General features: G+C 37.7%; 1 protein-coding gene across 1 annotated transcript in view; it reads left to right on the forward strand.

Moving 5' to 3' along the window:
* The window catches only part of THSD7B (thrombospondin type 1 domain containing 7B), a 909,295-nt gene that overhangs the window by 103,705 nt on the left and 779,784 nt on the right, over nucleotides 1-25,806 (forward strand). The window contains exon 2 of the mRNA XM_007964862.3: nucleotides 9,093-9,266. Coding sequence (XP_007963053.3) covers nucleotides 9,128-9,266 — 139 coding nt within the window. The 5' untranslated portion in view covers nucleotides 9,093-9,127. The remainder of the gene's footprint in view (nucleotides 1-9,092; nucleotides 9,267-25,806) is intronic.

Genomic DNA, 25,806 nt, shown 5'->3' on the forward strand with positions numbered 1-25,806 from the left:
TCTGGGAAGGCCTTTGCTGCACAATGAAGTGAGGAAGCAGGTCACGTGAATAGGAAGAAATGGCAGCACAAAGACCTTAAGAAGATGCATGCTTGAGGAACAAGAAAGAGCCCAGTGTGTCTGGGGCACAGGAGTGAATGGAAACTGATGAGAAAGGAGGAAGGAAAAGAGGTAAAGTTCAACTGGCAGAGTCTTTAGATTTTATCCTGTGATTGAAAGCCACTAGAGGATTTTGCAGAGGAAAGTATATTTTTTCCTTCCTAAAGCTTACTCTGGATTTTCTGTGAGGAATGCATAGAAGGAAACCAAGAGTGGAAGCAGAAAAGCCAGGTAGGAGGCTGTTAGTAGCTCTGGGGAGAATTGGTGTCTTGCACTAGGAGGGGAGTTGCTTGATACTGGATAGATTGTGAAGGTGCTGTCAACCAGATTTGCCAATGGATTGATTTTTCGATGCGACAAAGAAAGATTTCAGGATGACTCCTGGGCTTCTGGTCTGGTGAAGTGTGATGCTGTCGGGGAGGTCTGGGCTGTGGGCTCTGTAGGGGAATCAAGCTCCCTCTGTTTTGTATGTTACATGTGTGTGCCCCTCCAAATGCAGATGTTCAGCGGTAAGATGTGTGAGTTCAGGGGTGAAGTCAGGCTGAAGATAGGGGAATGGATAGAGACAAATAGAAATAATGAAGTATGGAATTTAAAACCATGGGACTAAGTGAGGCCACCTGGAGAGTGAGCAAAGCTAGAGAAGAGGAGTCTGAGGACAGAGTCACAGCCACATCAATCTAGAGGTTAAAATGAGAAAGACATACCAGAAATGGAGGTTGAAAATAAATAGCCCGGGAGAAATAAGACAAATTGAGGAGAGTTTGATGTCTCTGTCCCAAGGGTAGAAAGTGATGAAGAAAAAGGGAGTAGGGGAAAATTTGGGCAACAACCAGAAGTGTTAGGGGGTGAGAAAGAGATGATCCCATGAGGTAATCAGAGATGATTTTCCATGAAATCATGACGAGGTGGTTGTGAAATTATAAGAATGTATCCATGATACCTTCAGAATCAGGTAGGGCTTGGCAACTGCATAGAAAGAAGCCACATAAATAAGTTCTTACTTTGGACTCTGTATGAACAGATTCATTCTCATTGGGGAATCTGAGGCAGCTTACCAGAGTAATTACTGTTTTTCTTGGTATAAGATGCGTCAGAGCCCCCAGTGAGAACAAAACCACTTGCAAAACTTCCTTCTATGCAATTGCCAACATAAATGAAGCACCCCTTTCTTCACTGGGATGACACATGAAAAATGACAACAGATGCAGTTACTCTACTTCTCATATATTAATCCTGTTTCTATAAAGGTGAGTTTGGTTTATTCCCCATATTGGCTTCTTATAGGTTTGTTCAGCAGGATGTTAGAGGCACACTCATACAATATACATCAACATACATAGATGTTTATAAATAGACCTACTGTATTTAGTGACATGGATACACCGGGACTTACAGCTCATGTAGCAGAAGGCACACAAAAACGTGGCTTAAAAACAAAGTGGTTTATTTGCTCACAAAACAGGAAGTTCAGAAGTTGACAATTCAGACAGTGGCTGCAGCTTCGTGATGGTTTCTGAGTCTCAGGTTTCCTCTGTACCCCACTCTGTCTTCCTTAGCAGGTGGCATTTATCCCCATGACTTCGAGCAGGCTCTGGCGCCTCTGGGTGTTGCATCTGTGTTCTGTGGGAAAGAGATAAATGGCGAAAGACCATACTGTTTTCGGGGGGACTTTATATTTTTATTGGATACGGGAAATCTCCACACACTTGATACTTCTGCCTCCTAATCATTGTCCAGAACTGAGTCACATGGTTGCCCTAGCTACATGGGAATCTGGGAATGTGATCTTTTCTTTTCTTCTTTTCTCTTCTTTTCTTCCTTTTCTTTTCTTTTTCTTTTTTTTCTCTCTCTCTTCTTTCTTTCTTTTCTGTCTCTCTCTCCTCTCTCTTCTCTCTCCCTTTCTTCCTTGACAAGTGGACATCTTAGAGGAATAGTAGTTCTAGAAGAAAGGGAGATTGGGGAGGCCAAGGCAGATGGATCATGAGGTAGGGGTTCAAGACCAGCCTGGCCAACATGATGAAACCCTGTCTCTACTAAAAATACAAAAAAAAAAAAAAAAAAAAAAGGCCAGGCATGGTGGTCGGCACCTGTAATACCAGCTACTCAGATTTATAAAGTAGGAGGAATTTTTTAAGCTATTTACCATAGGGTTGCATAATTGCTAAATTACTTGAACCTGGGAGGCAGAGGTTGCAGTGAGCTGAGATCGCGTCACTGCACTCCTGCCTGGGTGACAGAGCAAGACTCCGTCTCAAAAAAAGAGAAGAAGAAGAAGAAAGGGAGAATATAGCAATGTCTGTCACAGATACCAAGTTCTGTTTTTGAAGGTTTTAGAAAACTTATTTCCACCCCTGTTTTTATCTGTTATATCTTGTGGCAAAAGTTTGTTAAGAAGTAGGAAAAATATTTGTGAGGACTTTTTGCAAAATTTTCTGTGGCTTCATTACATGACACCAAGCTATTGCAATTATTAATATAGCAAACCAAAATACATGTGATTGTATACTTTTATTGTATGCATTCCCATGCCACATTCTTACATTTCACACCTTTTAGGATTCTTCAGTTACCCGCAGAGTGTCATGCTGAGGTCTGCAGAGTGAGGTGCAGAGAGGAAGAGGCTGGTGGTTCAAAGGCCTGAACAAGTTACTAAACATCGTGTCATTGCAAGGCTGGAGGTTATTCTCTCATAAAATAGAGATGATAATACCTGTTTTCTCCTTCACAGGGTCAGTGTGAATCTTTAATGGAGTTCTTGGTACAGAGTGCTTTTAACTCTTCAGAAATATGACACAAAGTCACAAGATTGGAAGGTTGAAAAATCATCTTCCACTATTTTGCTGCAGGGCAGGACTGCATTCAAACTGTTCCTTAAATATTGCTGGAGTGGTTTTTCTGACTTTTGAGAAAACAATGGCAATAGTAATAATGACAACCCTTTAGTGAGCTCTCAGTGTACACTGTCAGGCACTCATCAATACACTTTCCATCCCTGCTTCTGAAACATCCTTCACTCCTAAGGGTTATCATGGATGACTGTCGTCCTCATTTTGTGAATGAGGAACCTCAGGCTCCAAGGTCATGCGCTGCCAGGGTTCACATGGCATGATATAAACAGAATGGGTTGTGGTAAACAGAATGAGTTGTAGCATCAGGACTGTTTTGTGACCCAGTTTTGACACTTGTTTGCTGAGATGGCCTTGGAATATTGATTTAACATCCTTAGGGATCAGTCTCTTTTGCATCTAAAATTAGGAATAATTGCTCATTGTGATGATTAAGTGAAATTATTTGATATAGATGGCCTTGTATAAGATGCTGAGAGAACCTACATAGGGCTATAAAGGATCTATATTATCGGGGACATGAAAAAATGCTTGTGTTGATATTGAGTTACAATGCTAGTCTGTCTTGCTTCAGTGGGAGATCATTGAGGTCACTTGGAAACAACTGACGCTCTTTGTGACTTCAGGTTGTTGCTTGATGCACCATGCCTCAGTTTCCTTATCTCTAAAGTGGGGCATAATATGAATAACTACTTTGCAGGGCTGTGGTGAGCATTAAATGAAGTGTTTAGGTCATTGTCTTGTATACAGCAACGTATGGTAAAGCCATTATGGAAGGTAAAGTGGGATGCAGAATATTGCAGTCAGACAATAGCCCCATTGATGGGCCATCTTTATTGAGCCATCCTCCCTGCACAGTTACCATGAGATGGCGCTATGGAGACGTACATAATCACAGTTTCCTTTTCTCCCACTCATTGCTGTTTCTTCAGGCCGAAAGCAAATTGTAACTATTTTTACTTTATTTTATTTTTTAAATTTTGTGCCTTTTAAATATTTAAGGACTTCAACAATAAGAATACATTTAAGGGAAAATGAAATGCGTATGAAGTGTGAGGTACATTTTTTATAGTTTCAATGGTCTTTCAATGATCAGAAAACTGAGGCTAAAAGGAAAAACTGTGTTTTTTATTTCTCTTAATATTCATCAGGTTAGAGCTAGCCTTGCAAATACATTTTGGATGCTAAGATATATGGTAAATAAGAAGATTTGGAAACTCAACGACCTTCATGATATAAATTATTCAAGCCATCGTGGGTTGCACATGCCTCCCGCATAATATGTTTTTGTAATCATAGTCGTAGCATTCTTTTTTTTCATTTGTGTTTTACAAATGGAGGAGTAGAATCTCTAATTGTTTCTTGTCCTCTCATTTTGTTTATGATGAACTCTTGTGTCACTTTCCAAGTTAGAGATGCAAAAATGACTTCCAATATTTTCCAAGGAATAATTTAATGGGAATTCCAGGCATTTTGGGAAGAGAGACAACATGGTTCAGTGGAGCAGGACACACCTGTATTCAAATTCCATTCTGGGCCGGGCACAGTGGCTCATGTCTGTAATCCCAGCACATTGGGAGGCCATGGCTGGCTGATCACCTGAGGCCAGGAGTTTGAGACCAGTCTGGCCAAAATGGTGAAACCCTGTCTCTACTAAAAATACAAAAATTAGCGGGGCATGGTGGCGGGTGCCTGTAGACCCAGCTACTCGGGAGGCCGAGACACAAGAAATGCTTGAACCTGGAAGGAGGAAGCCCTAGTGAGCCGAGATCGCGCCAGTGCACTCCAGCCTGAGTGACAGAGTAAGACTGTCAAAAAAAAAAAAAAAAAAATCCATTCTGCACTTTCCATCAGCGCAGTAGAAAGCATGCAGCACACATTTTTAGGAGTAAAGGTCCAAAATTGAGATTCTTTTAATCATTCTGTAAGATCTGTATTCCATATTGTTTTGGTCAAGATAAGTTGTTGGTTTCCTATTGGCACTATGCCTTGTTAGTGATAACCAGGAGAGTATGGGGACTACAGGAGCCTGGTAGGTTCTCCAAGCCACTTGTCTGGATCTTCTCCTGATGGGTCCTGGCTTGGGTAATCACAGAAGGAACCTTAAAGGAATTAGGTCACTTTGCAGAGTCAATACAGGGTTCTAGACTGGTGAGAAAGCCTAAGAGAAAACCAAGGCTCATAGCAAACTGTGCTAAGACAATATTAATGTGGCCTTCTTTGCAATTAAAATTCAAAGATTGATGCAAAATATGACTCCTTGGCCAATCATTCTGGCTTATGTGCTGTCTCATTGGAACTCATAATCCTTTCAATCTCTTTTTAGGTTCCCACCTACAGCCATTTGGAGTAGAGAAGATGTGTTTTTGGCCCTCCTTCTCTTTAGTTTACATTGTAGTGATCTGAATATGTTTTTAGATATGCTGAATGGCCATTCGTGAGAACGGACAAAGTCATCTTGTATACCCTAGTGACTTTGTGTCATGAAAAAAAGTAACCTCTGCATAGAACTGGTCCTGCTGGCTATTACTTTATTAACGTTGGAAATAATAGCTTAGGAACAACTACCACCAAACACAGTCATTATCTTTATCAAAAGCTCTCTGACATGGCATTGACTTTGATCTATCATTATGTATAGAAGGCCACTCATTTGTTTTCCCAGGGTTTTATTTTTAAACTAATTTGTTTTGTAGGATTCACCAGGAAATTGTATTTTCTTATGAGGGCAATATTTAGGTTTTTTCAACTGCCTCAATGGCATATATAATTGGCAATGATGTCTTCTGAAAAATGTCTGGATTAAAATGTTTGTATCAAATCTGTATTATGCAGAATTAACCACCCATTTGTGTAGTGTGGTGTGTACGTGTCTGGAGAATATAATAGCCTGGCTTCAGTCCACCATTCCATAGAAGTGGAGTGAACGTCTATTGAGACAAAAGACTTAGGCAGACTTTAAATATCATGATATAATTTCCAGTCCATTCTTAGTTGTGTTGCTTCTTAAAGCGTGTGAACTTATCATTATAAGTGTGAAATATCCGTAATCTAGTGTATGTGTGTATGTGTATAAAGATGTCTCATCTATTGGACCACAATTCTTATCATAGATGCCAGCTTACCTGGGAGCATCAGGGCGGGAGCTGAGATTCCAGGGCTTCTAGCTGGAATGGGGAGCTCCTTCCTGCATGAACCCACACCTGAAACTTGTACACTAAGGAGAGCAGGTACTGAGGGGTAAACACATGTGTTTGTGGCTGCAGTCTGTCCCCTAACATGCTCTGGGGTCTCTGAGGCTCTTCTCCAGCTCTGCTGTGGCTGCAGTTCTGACTGTGGCACTATCTCCTCTTCTGGAGAGGGGGAGGGAGGGAGGGCGCAGAGTATGCTCCCCGGTGGTGATGTATGTGTCTAGGAATCTTCACATGTGCACAGAGCCTGGGCTGCTGTCCATTTGGATTCCAGTTGGATTCCAGAAAAGGACTCTTGGTCAGAACAATTCAGGTTTTGTAATAGGATACTAACTTAAAAATATTTTTACTTGAGGAAAGGGACTACCTTTTTCAGCTTCACACAAAAATACCATATAATCTAGTAATTGCCTTAGAATAAACTATAATTTCGTAGCCATGTTGCCTAATTTTTAGCAAAAGCTCAGTTGTGACAAATCATATTCTCGGATGTTTGCTCTAAGGAAATGTGGCCAATTCAGTTCTTTAGGCCAGAAGTTTTAGAATTGTGCCTAGTAGTGCCACAGAAGTTTCATGAAATCATCTAACAGGCCACTCTTGGAGAAAAAAACCACTCAAACCACCGAGCTTTACCATCTTTCAGCTGGAACACTCCACTTTGCTCTTTCAGTATTGGTATGCAGTGTAGACATTTGAAGAAAAGTTTTGGTTGCTTTTTACTCTTCATCCCTGGATTGAGGCAGGCTGTCAGAGAGCTGTGTACTGGAACTTCATTGCTTGACTCCTTGTAGAATAATATTTACTGATTTGTACTTTGCCACTGTACCCTTGGAGTGTTCCAGGAGTGCCACGAGACTCCACCACAGACAACTTGCTGTTTTATTTGATGAAGTAATGTGTTCAGCACATGGCCCAGCCCACCACCTGTATTTATGAGGACTCCTGTTATAAATCCCAACAGTGCTTGGGAACGGGCAGTGTCTTTCCCTGGGGGGGGGGCGGGGGAAAGAAGGCAAAAACTGTGGGCAGGGTGGTATAATTTAATCCTATGCACATGAGGACCATAGACTGCAATAGCTGTTTCTTTTCTTTGGCCACTAGGAAGCTCATAGTCAGCTTTGCCACCCACCTATAGTAATTGTGTGGCAATATATTTAGGGGCAATAACTTCTACCCTTCAGATCCTTTTTACTGTTCATTCCTTTTACCCTCCTGTACCTATATCTTTTTATTTTTCATAATACATGTATTATGGTAAGTTATTTTAGATCTCCTTCACTCCAGTACCATTTTCTTATTATCTTTTGGAAAACTGTACCTGGATGTCTGGTAGCCTCATCAGACTTAATCTATTCTATTCTAAAGTAAAGCACGTTCTCAAATATGCCCCCTTCCTGTTTCCTGTTTTTGTTAAAGGGATCCCATTGGTTCAGGCTTTTAAGTTTGCCCTTCTATCCCTTTTCATATCTTCCTCTTATATAGCACATCCAGTTGTTAACCAGATCCTTTAAATCCAGAAGCAATTTGTATGACTTCTCAAGTCTCTCCTGATCCTTGATCTTTTCGTTTACCAATACCTGCCTGGACTACTGTTTCACTAATTTTCTAACTGCCCTCAATTTCTCTACCATCGTCTACTAGTAATCCATTATGCACACTGATCCTAGTTATTTACAAATAATTTGTTCTTCTATGATTCTTGCTACTGTTTACAGCATGAAGCCCAAATACCTCATATGCCACTCACAACTCTTTACAATTTGGCTCCCAACCTATGTTTTAAATCTCATCTTAGTCCATTCCTCCCTCTTCTTTGTGTCCTTCGCAGCAACCAGCAGCCTAATCACCAGTCCCCAAACACAAAACGCATTTCAACGCCTTGTTGTTTTCTCTGCCTGAGATGCCCGTCCTGACTCCTTCAAGTCCTTATGTTTCCCTAGACTCTTCTCAAGTATTATCTTGTGTGAGGCTCTCCTCTCTTTTTCGCACAGCACAGAGGAACTAATTGCCTTGTCCTCAATCTTTCCATCCCACTTTCTTAATACTACTGTTAGCGCATCCCTTGCCCTGCTTTGGACTTGTTGTGCATGTGTATCCCTTTCTCCGAATCATGAGCTCCTCATGGAATTTGTCTGAGTAGAAGGGAGGGAATAAACAACATATCTGCCAACCTGCTTTTAAGAATAAAATACACTGACACAGGGACTGTAGAGTCCATAGAATTGATGATGCCTTCAATGGGTGAGGATTGAAAACCTGGCTAATTAACTGCTGACCTTCAAATGTTAATATTATAAAGACTATCTTCATGGCAATAGAAAATTTGTAATACCATCATAATAAACGTTCTAGCAGTCAAAGTAAGTTTTTATCATTTCTGTACAGAAGAAACTTACCTGATTTTTCTGTACAGAAGAAACTTACCTGATTTTATTTCAGAGAAATAAAAGGTGTACATTTAACATTTAACATAACTTATATTTACTACTTTCTTTTAATAATATGCACTGTTAAAGCTTATTTTCTTACCAAAAGTATAAATATGAATTAACCACCTCAGGCTTCTGTTTCTTTTCTTTTTAAAGTTTCTAAGGGAATAAAGTAACTACTTTGGATCCTGTAGAGAATCCATGATAATATTATCATGTTACATTGATCTTTTTTTTTAACCAAAAGAATAAAATAAAAAGCAATTGGGGAAATAAGCAGTTTTATCATCCAGTGGTAGATTTCATACATGAATACACTTCACTACAAAAAATAATTTAAAACATGGTAAAAACAGAATATGGATTTCCTTTTTGTAGCTTTTCCCACAGGGTTATTATATGTACTATCTTCATGGTAATGAAAAATTTGCAATACCATCATAATAAAGGTTCTAGCAGTCAAAATGAGTTTTTTTCATTTCTTTACAGAAGAAACTTACCTGATTTTTCTTTTTCTCTTTTAGGAATAGGCAAGTCAAGAGGCTGAAAAATCTGAAGCATGTTTCCAAAGAGCAACCTGACAGTCACTTGCTGGGTATGGAGCGGCATGAGGAATCTCTTTCTATTGCTTTCTCTCTTGCTGTCCCATGCAGCTCATTTGGAAGGCAAAAAGGATAACCAGTTCATCTGGAAACCAGGTAGGAATGTCCTGGCTGTTCCTTTGTCCTGTTTCCATCGACAAGAAGTATATTCTTTCCACCCTTCTTCTTCTTCTTTCTAAGTAGTGAGAAATATCCAGAGAGGAAAAATAGACTCTTTTTTAAAATTCTGCAGCTTATATTTGATTTTCACTCCTGCATAATTGTCTTCTCCATCCATGATGCTTGTTATCCTTCTGAATTTTCATGTTGTTGTCAATTAAAGTTATGATTTCCATAGTTACATCTACTCCTTTGTCAAATATTTCACCAGTATGGAGCATATTTGTAGCAAAAATGACGTCTGAATTTAGCTGATGTTCTCAGCTAAGAACGCTTGGCCCAGTTCTGCATGTCTCTTTCAGGGTTTAAACTAGTTAGCTATCTATTATTAAATACTTTCCAGCGTAGATCTTCTATGTCTAGGTTTGAGAGCATGAAAAATTATCCTAACAACTTTGCTCATTAGTTGTGACTGTAAAGTCATCTTAATGTATTTTGAGATTCTTAGCTACCTCATGCATGATCCTTTATGTATATGAATAATTTTAGTTGAAGTTTGGAGGCTGGAATATAACTTATGTTCATTTCTAAATATTTCCTTAATTTGGCTGTGAAAAAGATCTGTTAAATTTAATTTCAAAGCCTAATAATTTATTAACTTAAATTATGAACCCTAAACATCTTAGCTCTTCGTGTTACTGGTGCTTTTCCGTGCTCTGGATTTTAATTTTCTTTAAGTTTCACAATCAGATCATTTAAAGTATTTATTGCTTTCTCAAGACTCTATTCTGTCAAATACAGATAACTTATATACTTAATATCTTGGAACTGGAAAATGTGATGTTTTAAAAGATCTATGGTCCTCAAAGAGTTTTCATTTTGACCTCATCATCTGTAAATTAAATAGACTTCAAATGTTTTGTGTCACCATGGAAATATGTATAAAAGTGATATTTATAATATTTAAATAATTTTGCAAAAATGGAAGTGAATTATGATTTAAAGTCAATTAAGTAAAAAAAAAAACAAAAAAAAAAAACCACCATTAGAGATACAGTCTGGATGAAATGTAATTGCATTAAAGCCCCTATAAATTAATTTAATTGTGGGCTCCAATACTTCCTTACTGATTTGCATTTTTTTCCCTCACAGTAGTTTTAGGAAGCTTTAGAAATAGTCCTGAAAGTCAGTATTTCCTTTCTGGGCATGGGGTTATTTTGTTTTAATCACAAAAGACAAACATTTGATCAAATCAAAATATGCACATTTTTATGACGACTGTCAAAAGTTTTTTAAAAAAATATGATTAAAATGGAAAGTGGCAAATTTGAAACACGAATGAGATGTGTTAAGAAAATGGGGTTATTTTGAAGCAAGTTTTAAAATAAGGATGCTTTTCTAAAAGTAGGTCATTGGAACAAGATGGTAAAAACAAACTCTACAGTGGATGGATTTTTTTGTTAACTGTCAAACTTAAGTTTCAGAAGTGAGGATCCTTTTCATCATACATAACACATTGTTTAAAATGAACATATGAGTCACTACTGTCACTTCTTCTGGTATCATTACTTCTTTCCCTTCTTACAGTGCCATCAAAAAGGTAGCAATATGATTTTTTCCTATTTGGTTTTGCTTTCAAAGCAAATTACTTGTATATGACTGACATATTAAAAGTGAAGGAAATCTAAAAGGTGCAAAATTAAGAACAAAAGCTCAAATGTATCCCTTTCCAATCTCTTTTGTATCCTTCAGAAAATTTCCTTGTATATGTAAGTACACATTTATGCATATTTAAGTGTATGAATCACACACAAGATACACATATAATTATACTTATAGTTATTAATTAGGTTCTGTTAAGAAAGAAACAGCACATGCAAAGTTGGCAGTTGAGAAGAGTTTCATAGAAGGACATTTACCAAAGTAGGCAAGTGTAAGCAGTGTGTAAGGACAGCAACAAGGGATTGTGCAGTGACCCTGAACTCTTATCAGTTGGGAGCCTCTACAACTTCTGGGTCTTTAGGGGCCAGGAGAAAGAGTAGTTCCCGGAATCTGGAGGGGAATGTTTATAGAGCAGGTGTTTGACAAATGCTGTGGGTTTTAAAGGGATACAACCAACCTGCAGCAAATAGGAAGGAGGCCGGGGGAATGAAGGGCCCCACCTCACTTTCCTCCAGCTTTCAGATCTGCCAGGCCTCCTATTGGATGAATTCAACCAAAAACCACAAGGCAGGGGAGCCCATGGTTGTATCCATTTGGGTAAACCTCTTTAGCAGGAAGCAGGATGGAGAATGGTGCACCTGAAAATATTTAATTCATCCATATATGCGTATATGTATACACACACATTTCATATAAGTGGAATCATACTCTGCACTGCTTTTTGCAGCTATCTTTGATCATACAATGATATATTGATGAATATTACATATTACTGCACATAGGCCAACCTCATCTTTTAATGATTGCATAGTATTCTTTAGCATTTTTATTTAATAAATTTATCTAGTTTTCCTGCTGCTTTATCTTCTCTTCCTCTATTGCTTAGCATTTCGATGGCTTCTAGTTTTTTGCTATTATAAATAATGCTGACATGAATGCAGTATTATTTTAAAGGTAAGCAATAATAAATTGATTTGAGGAGTTATATTCCTGGAGAAATTCTAGTTTATAACCTTCAAAGACAACATCAACATCTTAGAATCTGTTACCTTTTTACGGATGTGTTTAGTATATTTCTTTTTGATTTTTAACACTGTATTGCAGTTGAAATTAGCTGTATTTTTGGGGTATGTTATCAAATCCAAGAACTCAGGTCCAATGTAATTTGGAATTTGAATAGATTTCCATGGAGACCCAGATAACTATACTTTATTTTAGAAACCTAGAAACCATTCTCTGGGTTTTGATTGCCGTGTCAACCACTTTACTCTTTTGCTGGTGTCTATTGCTCCCCACCCCCACACTCCAAATCAGTAGGTCAGATGTTAGTCAACCTCATCCAAATTACAGGCATTTCTAAGTGAGTCCTGGCTTTGGAGAAACAATGGGTTGATGAATAATAAGTGAGTGCTTTATGTTTTTTAGGATTTCCATACTGAGGGAGAGTCTGGTGAGCTGTAGGCTGCAAGGTCATTGATCTGGCAAGGCTGTTGAATGCCTGTCATTATTGTGATGAGATCCTATAATCTATATTAGTGTCAGGCACTCTGTTAGCTGTGTCAAGAAAGAAGGATCACGTGAGCAACAGTATCAGATAAGGGACAATGTTGCTGGCTGTTTTAAGTTTCAATATAAAACTGTTCATGCCTGCCTGCTTTGTATAGATGAACAGATTATGGTCTCTGATCCCACAGTACAATCGTGCTCTTTTAAAAAATTCCTCAGTTTTGGTTCTAAGAGGTTCACGTATTTCTAGTAATACTTATTGAGTTCTTACTGTGTGTCAGACATTGTTACAAGTACATGAGATAAATTGAGAATAAAATAGACAAATCCCCTGTCCTCATAAAGAGGGTAGTAAACATGATCAGTAGTTAAATAGAATATGTTAGATGAGGGCGAGTGCTAAGAAGGAAAGATGAGGCCAGGAGGAGGGATATGCAGTGGGAGCGAGGAGACTAAAAGCTTAAGGAGGTTGTCCATGAGCCTGAGGAAGTGAATCTGAGTAAAGACCTGAGGGAAGTGAGGGAGCCAGCCATGGATATATCAAGGTGAAGAAGAATATTCCAGATGGTGGGAACAAGAAGGACAAAGGACCTGAGGCAGGAGTGTGGGGAGCATGCTTGAGGACATGTGGGGAGGGAGGCCAGCGTGCAGGAGTAGAGTGAACATGGGGAGGGTGATGGCAGCTCAGGTCAGATGGGTAACGGGGTCCACATGGGGTATGTCCTCATAGGTCAGAATAAGATTTTGTTTTTTACTCTATGTGAGATAGAAAGACATGGGAGGGTTTTGAGAGGGTGATGACATAAGCTGACTTTCTTATTGACGTTCTTTTCAATAAGATTTGAAGAGGATCCTTGTGGGTGGCTGACTGAGAAGAGCAGGGCCAGGAGACGAGGTAGGAGGTTACTGCGGAATTAAAGGGAAGAGCCATGGTGATAGCTTGAACCAAGGCCATGGCAGTGGAGGTGCGGACAAGGAGTTGAATCTTGGCTATATTATATTTAAGGCCACAATTATCAACCAAGGGCGATTTTGCCCTGCTGGAGACATTTGGCAATGCCTGGAGAAATTTCTGATTGTTACAACTGGGGGTGCTACTGACATGTGTTGACTAGAAGCCAGGGATGCTGATAAACATTCTGAAATGTACAGAGCAGTCTCCTACAACAAAGAATTATCAGGTTTCAAAATCTCAACAGTGCCCAGGTTGAGAAACCCTGATTTAAGATAAAGCCATCAGGATTTATTGATGTGGGATGGGTGATACTGACTTTGACCTGAGCAACTGGAAGAGTGGAGTTGCTGTCATTTAATATGGACTAAGAAGGAGCTGGTATACAGGGAATAGTAAGCACTCAGTATTGGGCATGCTAAACTTTTGATTCTGTTAGAAATTCACGTGGAGGTGTTCACTAGGAAGTTATGGGGTCTGAATTCAGGAGAGAGGTTTCTGCTGGAGATATGAATTTGAGAGCTACTACCAAAGAGGTAGGATTTAAATATGTAGTCCTAGAAATGAAGGGATGGGCTTGAAATTTGTAATCTGGCATAGGTAGAGGATAAAATTCGAATGTATTTCCTTTTAGGACTGACATGACATTAAAGCAAATTGTTGTGGCAAAATACACACAATATAAACTTTACCATTTTAACCACTTCAAAGTATACAATTCAGTGATATTAGTACATCACAGTGTGGTGGAATCATCACCTCTATCTAATTTCAGAACATTTTCATCACCCCAAATTATATTTTGCAAGTGACCTTATACAAAGTCTGGAAAACAAATTATGTTTTGAATAATAAGTTCTGAAATAGAAGAAAACTCCATATTTGTTGTGTGTGTGTGTGTGTCTGTGTGTGTGTGTGACAGGCTTTTAAAATAGCCTTCAGTCATCCTAAGAAATTACTCTTGATATAGTTTGGAAGTTTGTTCCATCTAAGTCTTACATTATAATGTAATCCCCAATGATGGAGGTGGGGCCAGGTGGCAGGTGTTTGGATCATAGTGGGGTTCCCTCAAGAATGGCTTGGTGTCATCCTGGCAGTAGTGAGTGAGTTCTTGCTCTGTTAGTTCATGAGAGATCTGGTTGTTTAAAAGAGCATGGCTCCTACCCCCCATCTTGCTCCGTCTCACCATGTGACACACTGGCTCTCCCTTTACCTTCCTCCCTGATTGTAAGCTTCCTGAGGTCTCACCAGAAGCAGAACCTAGCACTATGCTTCCTGTACAATCTGTAGAACGATGAGCCAAATTAAACATTTTCTTTATAAATTACCTAGTCTCTAGTACTCCTTTAGAGAAATGAAAACAGACTAATACAGGTATAATACTAACACTAATATAGACTAATACTAATACAGTTAAACTAATGTTCAAATCCTGGTTGTCTAAGGGAAAAAAGTTGTTTAACCTCTCTGAGTCATATTTATCCTTCTGAAAATGGATATTGATAATAAACACTTCACAGGACTCTTTGAGAATTAAGAAAGACACGATTTGAAATACCTAATATATAGCAGCTATTCAATAACTGTTAGCTACTATTTCTATCATTATTTTTTTTAAAATTTATTTATTATTATTAAACTTCAAGTTTCTATCATTATTATATAATAATTTCAGGTTTAAAATATTTAATTGTGCTTTTATGTTATACAGTTTCTGTATACTTCTGTTTCTTAGACATACAAAAAAGAGGGGATTATTTGACAGGTATGTGCACTTTATTAATTAATGGTCAAAATTGTTTCACTGACTTTTTTAGTTCTAAAACTTTCTTTATATATGCCAAATTCTAGGAAAGTTTTAATTTCAGTAGCTCATGCTCAATGAATAAAATCTGTGAAGATAATGACCTATTTCTAAGCACTAAGTGTATAAATTGGAATTAATATTTTGGGAAAAAAGAGACTATGAAAATTACATTGCTTAAGGAATAAAGTATCTTACATATATTAATATTTAATTATAGCTTAAATAGTAGTGTTTTCAGTATTGAATGTACTTTAAGGAAAAAATTGCATTATGTTTATTACCTATTTATATATTAAAGGTTAGGAATTTTAGAGAAAATAAAATGTTCTTAGGAGAGAGCTATTTTTTAAAATATGTGCTAGAAGTTCATGAAATTTATTTTCTGGAAATTTTACTTATGTTGACATCATTTTAATTACTTCCATGGATATTGGTTTATCTAAGAGGCATGAGTGTTAAATCAGCAGTATCCAAAAGTGTAGACATATGGCCTGGGGTTCACCACTAAACATTCTAATTTTTTTTGTAGACTACAATCCCTAATTTTCGAATGTTTCCAGTAGATCAGAAAAACATCCATCTTACCCAAACTGCATAAAGTAAATTACTCTGCTATATTTTTTCTAAGTAGTATTAAAATGTAGGCTCCCGGAGGACAGGGTGTTTTGCTGATTTTATTCAACAATATACTCCAGGTATCAAGAATATAAATAACTTATATAATAAGAATATAATATAGAAAATAGCCCTAGCACATTAAGCAAAATAAGGGGCACTGTTTTTTGGTGTGTGTGTGTGTGTGCTTGTGTGTGTGCCTGTATTTAGGGGAGTTGAGAAGAGATGAAAGAGAAAGTATGACCCATGTTATTCTAGAGCTTGTAGTATATATTGAGGAGAGGATATAAAACGTCTGTAAATTAAAGTCAAACTTATAAATATAAATCAGTAAATGTGAAAATATATTTCCATGTCACTTTATTCCAGTACCATTTCTGATCTTCTCTGGAAAAGACGTTGAACTCAATCTTTAAAAAACAGGCTCACATAGTTAAAGATGTAAATATTATTCTAAATCTTATAATGAGATATTATAGTTACATCTTACCTTCCAGTTCAATTCCATAAAGAGACAGTTTCAACTCTTTTTGCTGTTTTTTCTGATATTCACCTTTATATTTCTAGGTAATATGCTTATGAGTGATATTTCTTAGTTGATAGGTATTAGATAGTTCCTATTGACTCTCTCTTATGTTAGTTAAGCATTTATCTCTCCTAGATCTACTCCTCTCCTTAGTACAGTTATTCAAAATAGTTATATCAAAATACTTAAATCAACAAACAGTGCTCATACTCTATGTAGTGTCCCCTGCTGAGCCAAGCAGTGTGCTGTGCACCTGCATCCTTTCTTGTTCAGCTTTTTCTTTTACATAGAAATGAAAAATTTCCTCCTTTTTTGTTTTGCTTGGTTTTCTTTGAAGCTACTGCTGCTTTTCCCCAAAGCTCCATTTGATGTGTCACATGCCCATCATTAATTTGTTCAAAGATTCAAGCGCAGTTCTAAGTGCTCGATTACATTTTTTCTTTGGGAGATTTTCCCACAGTCCTGTCTCCCTGCACAGCCTGCACAGTCATCATCTGTGGAACATCCTTTTGCTCTCGCTCATCTTGAATCCCTTGTTTCCTGTTCTGTTTCTCTTCTTTGCCTTTATTGCTGTGTTTCCAGACACATCCTCTAGTACTGCTGAAGTAGGGTGTACTGGAAGTAATTTTTCAAATCCTTTGATGTCTGAAAGGGTCTTTATGCTTGTCATGTACTTGATTGATAGCTTGGGTGTGACATTCAAGGTTAAAAAGCATTTTTTTTTCCTTCAGAATTTTGAGAGTCTTGCCCTATTGTATTATAGTCCCCAGTGCCATTACTGAGAAGTTTGATGCCATTCTGATCTCGCCTTTTTGCACTTTGCCACCTGTTTTCTTGTTATTCTTTCTCTGGAATCTTTTTTATCCATAAAGTTCTGAAATTTCATGATTATATGCTTTGAGGTAAGCCTTTTTTCTTTATTGTGCTAGATGTTTGTAGGATATTTCCAGTGGTGTACTCATTACTCATTCATGTCCATGTCATCTTCTTCTCCTTCTCCTTCTCCTTCTCCTTCTTCAAGATGGTGTCTTGCTCCATCACCCAGGCTGGAGTGCATTTGTGTGGTCTCAGCTCACTGCAGCCTCCACCTCCCGGGTTCAAGCGATTCTTCTGCCTCAGCTTCCTGAGTAGCTGGGACTACAGGTGCCCACCAACATGCCCGGCTAAGTTTTTGTATTTTTAGTAGAGATGGGGTTTCACCATGTTGGCCAGGCTGGTCTCGAACTCCTGACCTCAGGTGATCCGCTCGCCTCGGCCTCCCAAAGTGTTGGGATTATAGGTGTGAGCTACCATGCCTGGCCATATTCTATACTTCTGAGATTTTTTTTAATGCAATTTCTTCTCTGTTGTATCAGTTCCTTCTGAAACTCTTTAGACAAAGGTTTGACCTCTCTGACTGATCTTCAATTTTTAGATAGTTTCCTTATTTGTCTTTTGTTTGTAGATTTATTTTAATTTCTAAATTTTTTTTCTACTTCATCTTTTAACTATTATTTTGAACATTTTATTTCTACAATCCCGTTTTTAATTTGTAAGGTCTTTTGCTTGTTCTATGATTTTTTTTAATTGCATCTTGTTTCATAGATGTAGTGGCTTTTCATTCAGAGGATATTAAGGGTGGTTTAATCTTTTTCCTTTCATTCTCTGCACCATTTATGCTTCCTCTGAGTCATTTTTTCCTGTTTCCTTCATATATGTGTTTGACCGTGGCCTCTGACATAGTGAGCTTTCTTCTAATGTCTATTTATTATTGGCTATCTCTTTAGCGTTTCACATTATTAAAAGCAAGACAGTAAAACAGGTTCAACATTCTGTGTATGTGACTCAGCTGTTGGGCTTCATTGTCAAAATATTTTTGTGTGGAGAGCTGGCTTTTTGTTGGAGCATGAGTTCCTCAAAAAATCTGTATTTATCAATACCCAAAGGTTTTTCTCTGGAGCTGTATTCTTTAAGGTGGAGGCTACGCAGCTATAACAAAGCTCCAACATACAGTGGCTTAAAAAAATAGAAGCTCGGATCTCTTATGTGAAATCATGTAGTTAGTGGTCCAGACTGGAGGCTCTGCTTCATGTGTCCATTCAGCCAGGCACTTTTCCTTCATATTCGGGAAAGACATCATTCTCTACCCATTCAAGCTGGGTCACAGGCATTTCCATGTTCTAGCTGATGAAAAGAGGGAAGAGCTGAAGTCCAGAACAACAGATTTCAAACAAGTGACACAGCAGTTCCGTCCATGTTCCAATTCTCTATTGCTGTGTAATAGCTCACCCCAAAATAGTGATTTAAAACAATAACAGTCACCAATTTTGTTCACACATCAGTGGGTCATTAGGCCCTGCTAAGTGTTCTCACCTGGGCTCGTTCTCGTGTGCCATTGTGATCAGGTGGTTTAGGGGCTGGGGTCATCTGGAGGGCTTCATCACTCACATAGCTGGCACCTGGACTTAACTAGCTGGGGTTGGAACAGCTGAAATTCTTCAGGTATCCCTTTCTCTCTGTGTGGTCTTGCCATGTGGAAGTTTCAGGGCAGCCAGGTTCCTTACATAGGTGACTGAAGACTCTTAGAGTAAGCTTCCACAGACAAACAGGGAGGAGTTGCTTGGCTTCTTCTTAACTAGCCTAAGGGCCATACATGGTCACTTTTTCTGCATTCTGTTGGTTACAATTAAGTCTCCAAAGAGAGAGCTTCCAGATCATCCCTTGATGGGAGGAGTGGCAAATAATTTACAGATGTGTTTTAAAACCGCCATGACCCATACTTCTGTTCACAAATTTCACTGGTGAGAAGATAGTTACCTGGCCTCTCCTAGCCACAAGGGAAGGTAAGGCTGTAAATGGGCTGTTACGTAAGAAGGGAAAATGGATTTAGTCATGATAAATGCATAATTTTTAGTACAGGAGCTATTCAGCATCTCCTCAAATAGGAACATTTTTTCTACTGCCTATGCTGTATTACTGAGAAAAGGGCAAGAGAGTGGGTCTTGGTGCAGGTGGCTCAACATCCAGTCCCCAGTATTTCACTTATATCCTCTGTTTTGAATGATATACCTCAAATTGCCTTCCATGTTGTCTACTCTTCTCAAGAATGTCCTCTTGAGAAGTTGAATTTTGCTGTCTGTTTTCCTGCAGAGATTAAGGAAGAGACAGAGGAGCTCATTAGTTCCCTTTATGGATTTTTAAGTATTCTTCATTTCAAGTCACAAGCCTTGCCCCTTCTTAGAGTGCCTAGGTCCCAAGCCTTCCCAGAGTTTTGCAAGTATAAATTGCCTTTTTGTTGTTGGTTCATACTCTTCTGTAGGCCCCTAATATTCAGCTTCTTTTACATTGCAAAGCTGCTCAGAGCTCCTACATTTATCTGCCTCTTCATGTTGCGGAATTCGTTGCTATATCTTCTCGACCTTTCTCTCTTTTTGACCTTTACTGAGTTATATCTTTTAATGCTTTTACTGTCATTTCAGTGGAGTATTAGCAGGGAGTGAAAATTATACCTATGTCATGTCTCCCACATTAACAGGAAGTCTTCTCATTTACTTTTTACCACTTCTACCACAGTCTGTTTGTTCTGGAATATAATAGCATGTTGAACTGGGTTAATTTGACAGTAATTGACCCAGGTATTCTCTTTGCACATGTGCTAGAAAATCTGTCTAGAATAAAATTAACTGGCCACCAAAGTTTTTTCAGATTAAAACTTTAAAAAACCTAATTCAAATGTTCATTGGTTTTAGATGATCGGGGGTTGAATTGAAATACTGGATTGACAGTTGATATGGGAAATATTCTGCCTGGTGGTGAAATTATTGGTGGAGAAATTTCTTTTTGGCACTGGATATATCTCCCTGCACCTTCTTCTGCCATGGCAGAGTTCTGATATTTTACTTAAGTTTGAATTATTATTAACTGGGAAGTACAGGTCACCATATAAATACAAACAAAGGTCAGAGTTCAAAACAAGTCAGACATATCAGAGTGGAATTGAATCATAAACTAAAGACTGAACAACAGTGCTTTGGAGTCATAAAGGAACCTTAAAAGCTTACCTTGTAAACACCTTTATGGTCATGACCTTAGATGCTATAAACCACAGTCAATTTTTATTGGAATCAAAGTTTTTTAAAAGGCCACCTTCTTCTGTGTACTTTATGGATTTACCCTATTTGTGCAGTTATTTTGATATTTCACCAAAGTTCCCAACACTATAGCCATAGATGACATATATGCTAAAGACATTAGTGCCACAGATGTTATCTGAGACTCAGAGAAATAACTCAAAAGGTGCACATTTAATGTCACTTATTACCTTATTCTAATATGTACTATTAAAGCTTATTTTCTTAGCAAAAGTAGAAATATGAATTAACCATCTCAGGCTTTGTTTCTTTTTAGAGTTACTATGGGAATCAAGTAACTATTACAGATCATGTGGAGAATCCATGATATTATTACTCTCTTACATTGATCATCTTCTCCTAAAAGTGCAAAATAAAAAGCTATTGTGGAAATAAGTAGTTCTATCATCCAGTGGTGGATTTCATTCATGAATACACTTCACTACAAAGAGAATAAAATGTGGATTTGCCCTTTGTAGCTTTTCCCTCAGGGTTAATAATTTTCTAATTGAATGCAGCTGCTCAAAGATTTCTATTGCTAAATATATGTACTATGTTGAAAAAGAGTGCTGCACTTTTAATCTTTTTAAAAAACTGTTTTCAGCTTAATTACTTGGCTTTATTTGTACAACTTTATGCCATTTTCAAATACTGATGACTGTACATGATAAAGGAGCCGACACTACATACAAGGCAGGTTGGTGGAGTGGTTCAGAGCCCAGAGCATGGACACTGGAATCAGGCTGTCTAGGTTCTAAGCCAAGCTGTGTGTGACCTTGAGCAAGTTCCTTAACCTTACACCTCTACCGTCTCATCATGCTTCTCATCATCAATGAGAAGCATGATGTAAAACCTAGTTAATATTCTATATTACATACTGAAACTAAATTTTCTATACTCAAAGTACATATTACATGCTTAAGTCATATAAAGCATGTAATTAATGCTACTTTTAGAAATTGTTTCTTTGGCCCTCCACCTTCTGACATTATTATTAATATTATTTTTTATTCTTTGGCCCTCCACCTTCTGACATGTAGAACGTAATCTAGTTTGTATATATACACATGCATCTAATGATAAATATTATTTTTCTAAAGTGGCCATTAGGTATTCCTTTTCTGCACTTTAAAGTTTATTTTCTAAAATAAATATTTAATTTTTTTATGTTATTGCACATCTCTAGTGACATTCTTAATGTACTTTGGCTGTTTCAAATATTGGACCTCCAATATTTTCCTCTGACATTTCCATTCATAAAACTCTATTGTTTTCAAAGCAAGAGCTCTGGGATTCTATCCAAAGCAATTACCACGCAGAATGTAGTCTCAAAGCTTTCTTAGAACTGACAATGTGTGGCATGTTTGAACAAACCTGGGTTTGAGCTTAGATGGGTCCATATGATTGACTTCTTCCATTTTCAGACTTAACATGAGGAAAAGCAAGAGTGTAGGTGGGAATAAGTGACACCTTTATATTTGTAATGAGTTCAAAAAATATTATGGGACTTTCTCTTTTATTTCTCTTATATAGGCCTTACAATAGCCCTGGGATGCTGTAGGCAGGACAAGAATCCCAATTTGTTTTACAATGGAAGAAACTGAGTTTGAATAGTGTAGATATGTGATAGAACTGACACTTGCCAGTGCCCTTTTACTACTTGAATTTTCTTTATGAAAAGGTCTTAGGTTTTCCTCTTTTGAAACTTTAACTTAGTACTGCTTATGATGTTGCCATTTTCCATAGAGAATCTCATTAATAAAAAAAATACAACTTTTTAATACCATGTAAATTGGTTTCCATGTTGGGTGGTTGATGATCCAATGAACAAATGTTTTATGCCAAGTGGAGCCCTTTTTTTTTTTTTTAAAACAGAATTCAATGCTGTTAAAATACTAGTAATTGTTAGCCTGAAAGATTGGCTATTTATTTTAAGCAACTTTATTGAAGCATAATTTATATTACATAACATTTACTAATTTAAAATGTATAATTCAAACTTTTTAGCACATTTATTAAGTTGGCAAACATCACCATCACCACAATCTAATTTTAGATTATTTTATCACCCTAATAAAATCCTTCATGCGCATTTACAGTTAGCCTCTGTCCTGCCTGTAGCCCAGGCAACCACTAATCTACTTTCTGTCTCCATAATTGACTTCTCTGGATATTTCATATGAGTAGAATGATACAATATTGGCCTTTTTAAACCAGCTTCTTTCATATCACATAATGTTTTTGTGGTTCCTCTATACTATAGCATATATCAGTATTTCATTCTTTTGTATTGCTGAATAGTATTCCATTGTATGGATAGAGCACATTTAAAAATATTCACATTTATGTTGTTTCTACTTTTTGGCTGCTATGGATAATGCCATTATAAGCATAACATGCATATTTTGGCATAGACATATGCTTTCATTTCTCTTGGGAGCAAAGTTGTCGTGTTGTATGGAATATACATGCTTAACTTTTTAAGAAAAATAAACTATTTTCCAACCTGACTATACCATTTCACATTGCTACCAGCGATATATGAGAGTTCCCGTTTCCCCACATTCTTGCTAATATTTGATATTGTCATTTTGATTGTAGTTATTTTAGTGGGTGTGAAATAGTTCTTCATTGTGGTTTTAGTTTGCATTTCACTGTATCTTTGAAAGTATTTATTAGCCACTTGTATATTTTCTTTGGTGAAATATTTGTGTACATCTTTTTGCATTTTTTTTAAACTATTTTCCTATTAGTTTCAAGAGTTCTTTGTACATTCTGGATGCAAATCTTTTATTGGATGTCAGTTTTGCAAATATTATCTCCAAGTTTGTGGCTTGTCTTTCCAGTTTTTAATGGTGTATTTTGAAGTGCAAAAGTTTTGTATTCTTATAAAGTCCAGTTTTCCCGTTTTTAAAAATGTATGGATTATACTTTGGTCTTATATCTAAGACATCTTTGCCCTGTTCAGAGTCTCAAGATTTTCTCCTATGTTTTTTTCTAAAATTTTTATCATTTTAACTTTTACATTTAAGTCTGTGACTCATTTCAAATTAATTTATTTGGTATGAATAAAAGTCTAAGTTCAATTTTTTACATGTGGCTATTCAATTGTGCTAGCATAATTTGTTGTAAAAACTATGGAAATTCCTCCTTGAATTGCCTTGGCATCTTTGTTGAAAATGAATTAAATGTAAATATTAGAGTTTATTTCTGGAATGTCTGTTCTGTTCCATTGATCTATAGTCTACACATAATCCTTATACCAGTACTATATATATGTGTGTGTGTGTGTGTGTATATATATACATATATATATATATATATATTTTTTTTTTTTTTTTACGACAGGGTCTCACTATGTCACCTACTCTAGAGTGCCAGTGCAATTACTGGTCACTGCAACCTCAACCTCCTATGCTCAAGCAATCCTTCTACCTCAGGCTCCCAAGTAGCTAGAACTACAGGCATGCACCACCCTACCTGGCTAATTATTTTTAATTAAAAAAAAATTGTAGAGACGAGGTCTCACTGTGTTGCCTAGACTGATCTCAATCGCTTGGACTCAAGCAATCCTTCTGCCTCGGCCTCCCAAAGTGCTGGGATTCTGGGATTATAAGTGTGAGCCACCATACCTGGCCTATGCTGTCTCAATAACTGTAGCTTTATAATGAGTTTGAAATTGGAAAGTGAAAGTCCTCCAACTTTGTCCTTTTTTTCAATATTGTTTTTGCTATTCTGTCTTTTTCATTTCCATTTCCATTGTAGGATCAGTTTAACAATTTCTGTTCTAAAGACCTGATAAAATTTTGATAAGGATTGTGTTGAATCTATAATATAGAAAGAATCGTTCTCTTAATGTGTCTGGCATTCGTTCCTTCCACTGGGTTCTTGGTCTCGCTGACTTCAAGAATGAAGCCGGAGACTCTCGTGGTGAGTGTTACAGTTCTTAACGATATGTCCGGAGTTTGTTCCTTTGGATGGTCAGATGTGTCTGGAGTTTCTTCCTTCCAGTGGGTTTGTGGTCTCACTGACTTCAGGAGTGAAGCTGCAGACCTTCACAGTGAGTGTTACAGCTCTTAAAGGTGGCACGTCCGGAGTTGTTTGTTCCTTCTAGTGGTTTCATGGTCTTGCTGACTTCAGGAGTGAAGCTGCAGACCCTTGTGGTGAGTGTTACAGCTCATAAAGGTAGTGCAGACCCAAAGAGTGAGCAGCAGCAGATTTATTGTGAAAAGCAAAAGAACAAAGCTTCCACGGCATGGAAGGGGACCCAAGCAGGTTGCCGCTGCTGGCTCTGGTGGCCAGCTTTTATTCCCTTTTTTGGCCCTGCTGGTTGGTCCATTTTACAGAGCACTGATTAGTCCACTTTACAGAGTGCTGATTGGTGCATTTTTGCAGAGTGCTGATTGGTGTGTTTACAAACCTTTAGCTAGACACAGAGTGCTGATTGGTGCATTTTTAGAGTGCTGATTGGTGTATTTCTTTAGCTAGACACAGAGCACTGATTGGTGTGTTTTTACAGAGTGCTGATTCGTGCTTTTACAATCCTTTAGCTAGACACAGAACGCTGATTGGTGCATTTTTAGAGTGCTGATTGGTGTGTTTACAATCCTTTAGCTAGACACAGAGCACTGATTGGTGTGTTTACAATCCTCTAGCTAGACAGAAAAGTTATCCAAGTCCCCACTTGACCCAGGAAATCCAGCTGGCTTCACCTCTCATTAACAGTATTGAATTTCCAATCCATGAACGTAGAATGTCTCTTTAATTTCCTTCAGTGATGTTTTATAAATTCTAGTGTATAAGCCTTGTCCTCCTTTTGTTAAGTTTATTCATAAATATTTTTTGTTTAGTTTGAATAGAGATTTTCTTTAAATTCTGCTTTTAGAGTTTTGACTTCTAAGACAAAGGAATGCAATCGATTGTTTAAAAATATAGAGAACTGCTGACCTCAGCTTATCTGCCTGCCTCGGCCTTCCAAAGTGCTGGGATTATAGGCATGAGCCACAGCACCCAGCCCCATACTGTGAGCTTCTACTAGGCAGAGAGTACAGCAAGTAAGTTTTACTCCAACATTTACTATCCAGAAAGTCTAGAAAATTCTGTTTAGCTCCTCTTGCCCCCTTCCCTGCCCCAAAAAAGCTCACAGTATGTTAAAACTCACTTGGGATGTAACAGTGCAGAACTGAGACTTTTTTTTGTTTGTTTTTTAAACTCCTTCTGTCACCAGGCTGGAGTGCAGTGGTGCGATCTCGGCTCATTGCAACCTCCGCCTCCTGAGTTCAAGCAATTCTCCTGCCTCAGCCTCTGGAGTAGCTGAGACCACAGGAGTGTGCCACCATGCCCAGCTAATTTTTGTATTT

Source organism: Chlorocebus sabaeus, chromosome 10 (assembly GCF_047675955.1).
Source record: "Chlorocebus sabaeus isolate Y175 chromosome 10, mChlSab1.0.hap1, whole genome shotgun sequence".
Taxonomy (NCBI): Eukaryota; Metazoa; Chordata; class Mammalia; order Primates; family Cercopithecidae; genus Chlorocebus; species Chlorocebus sabaeus.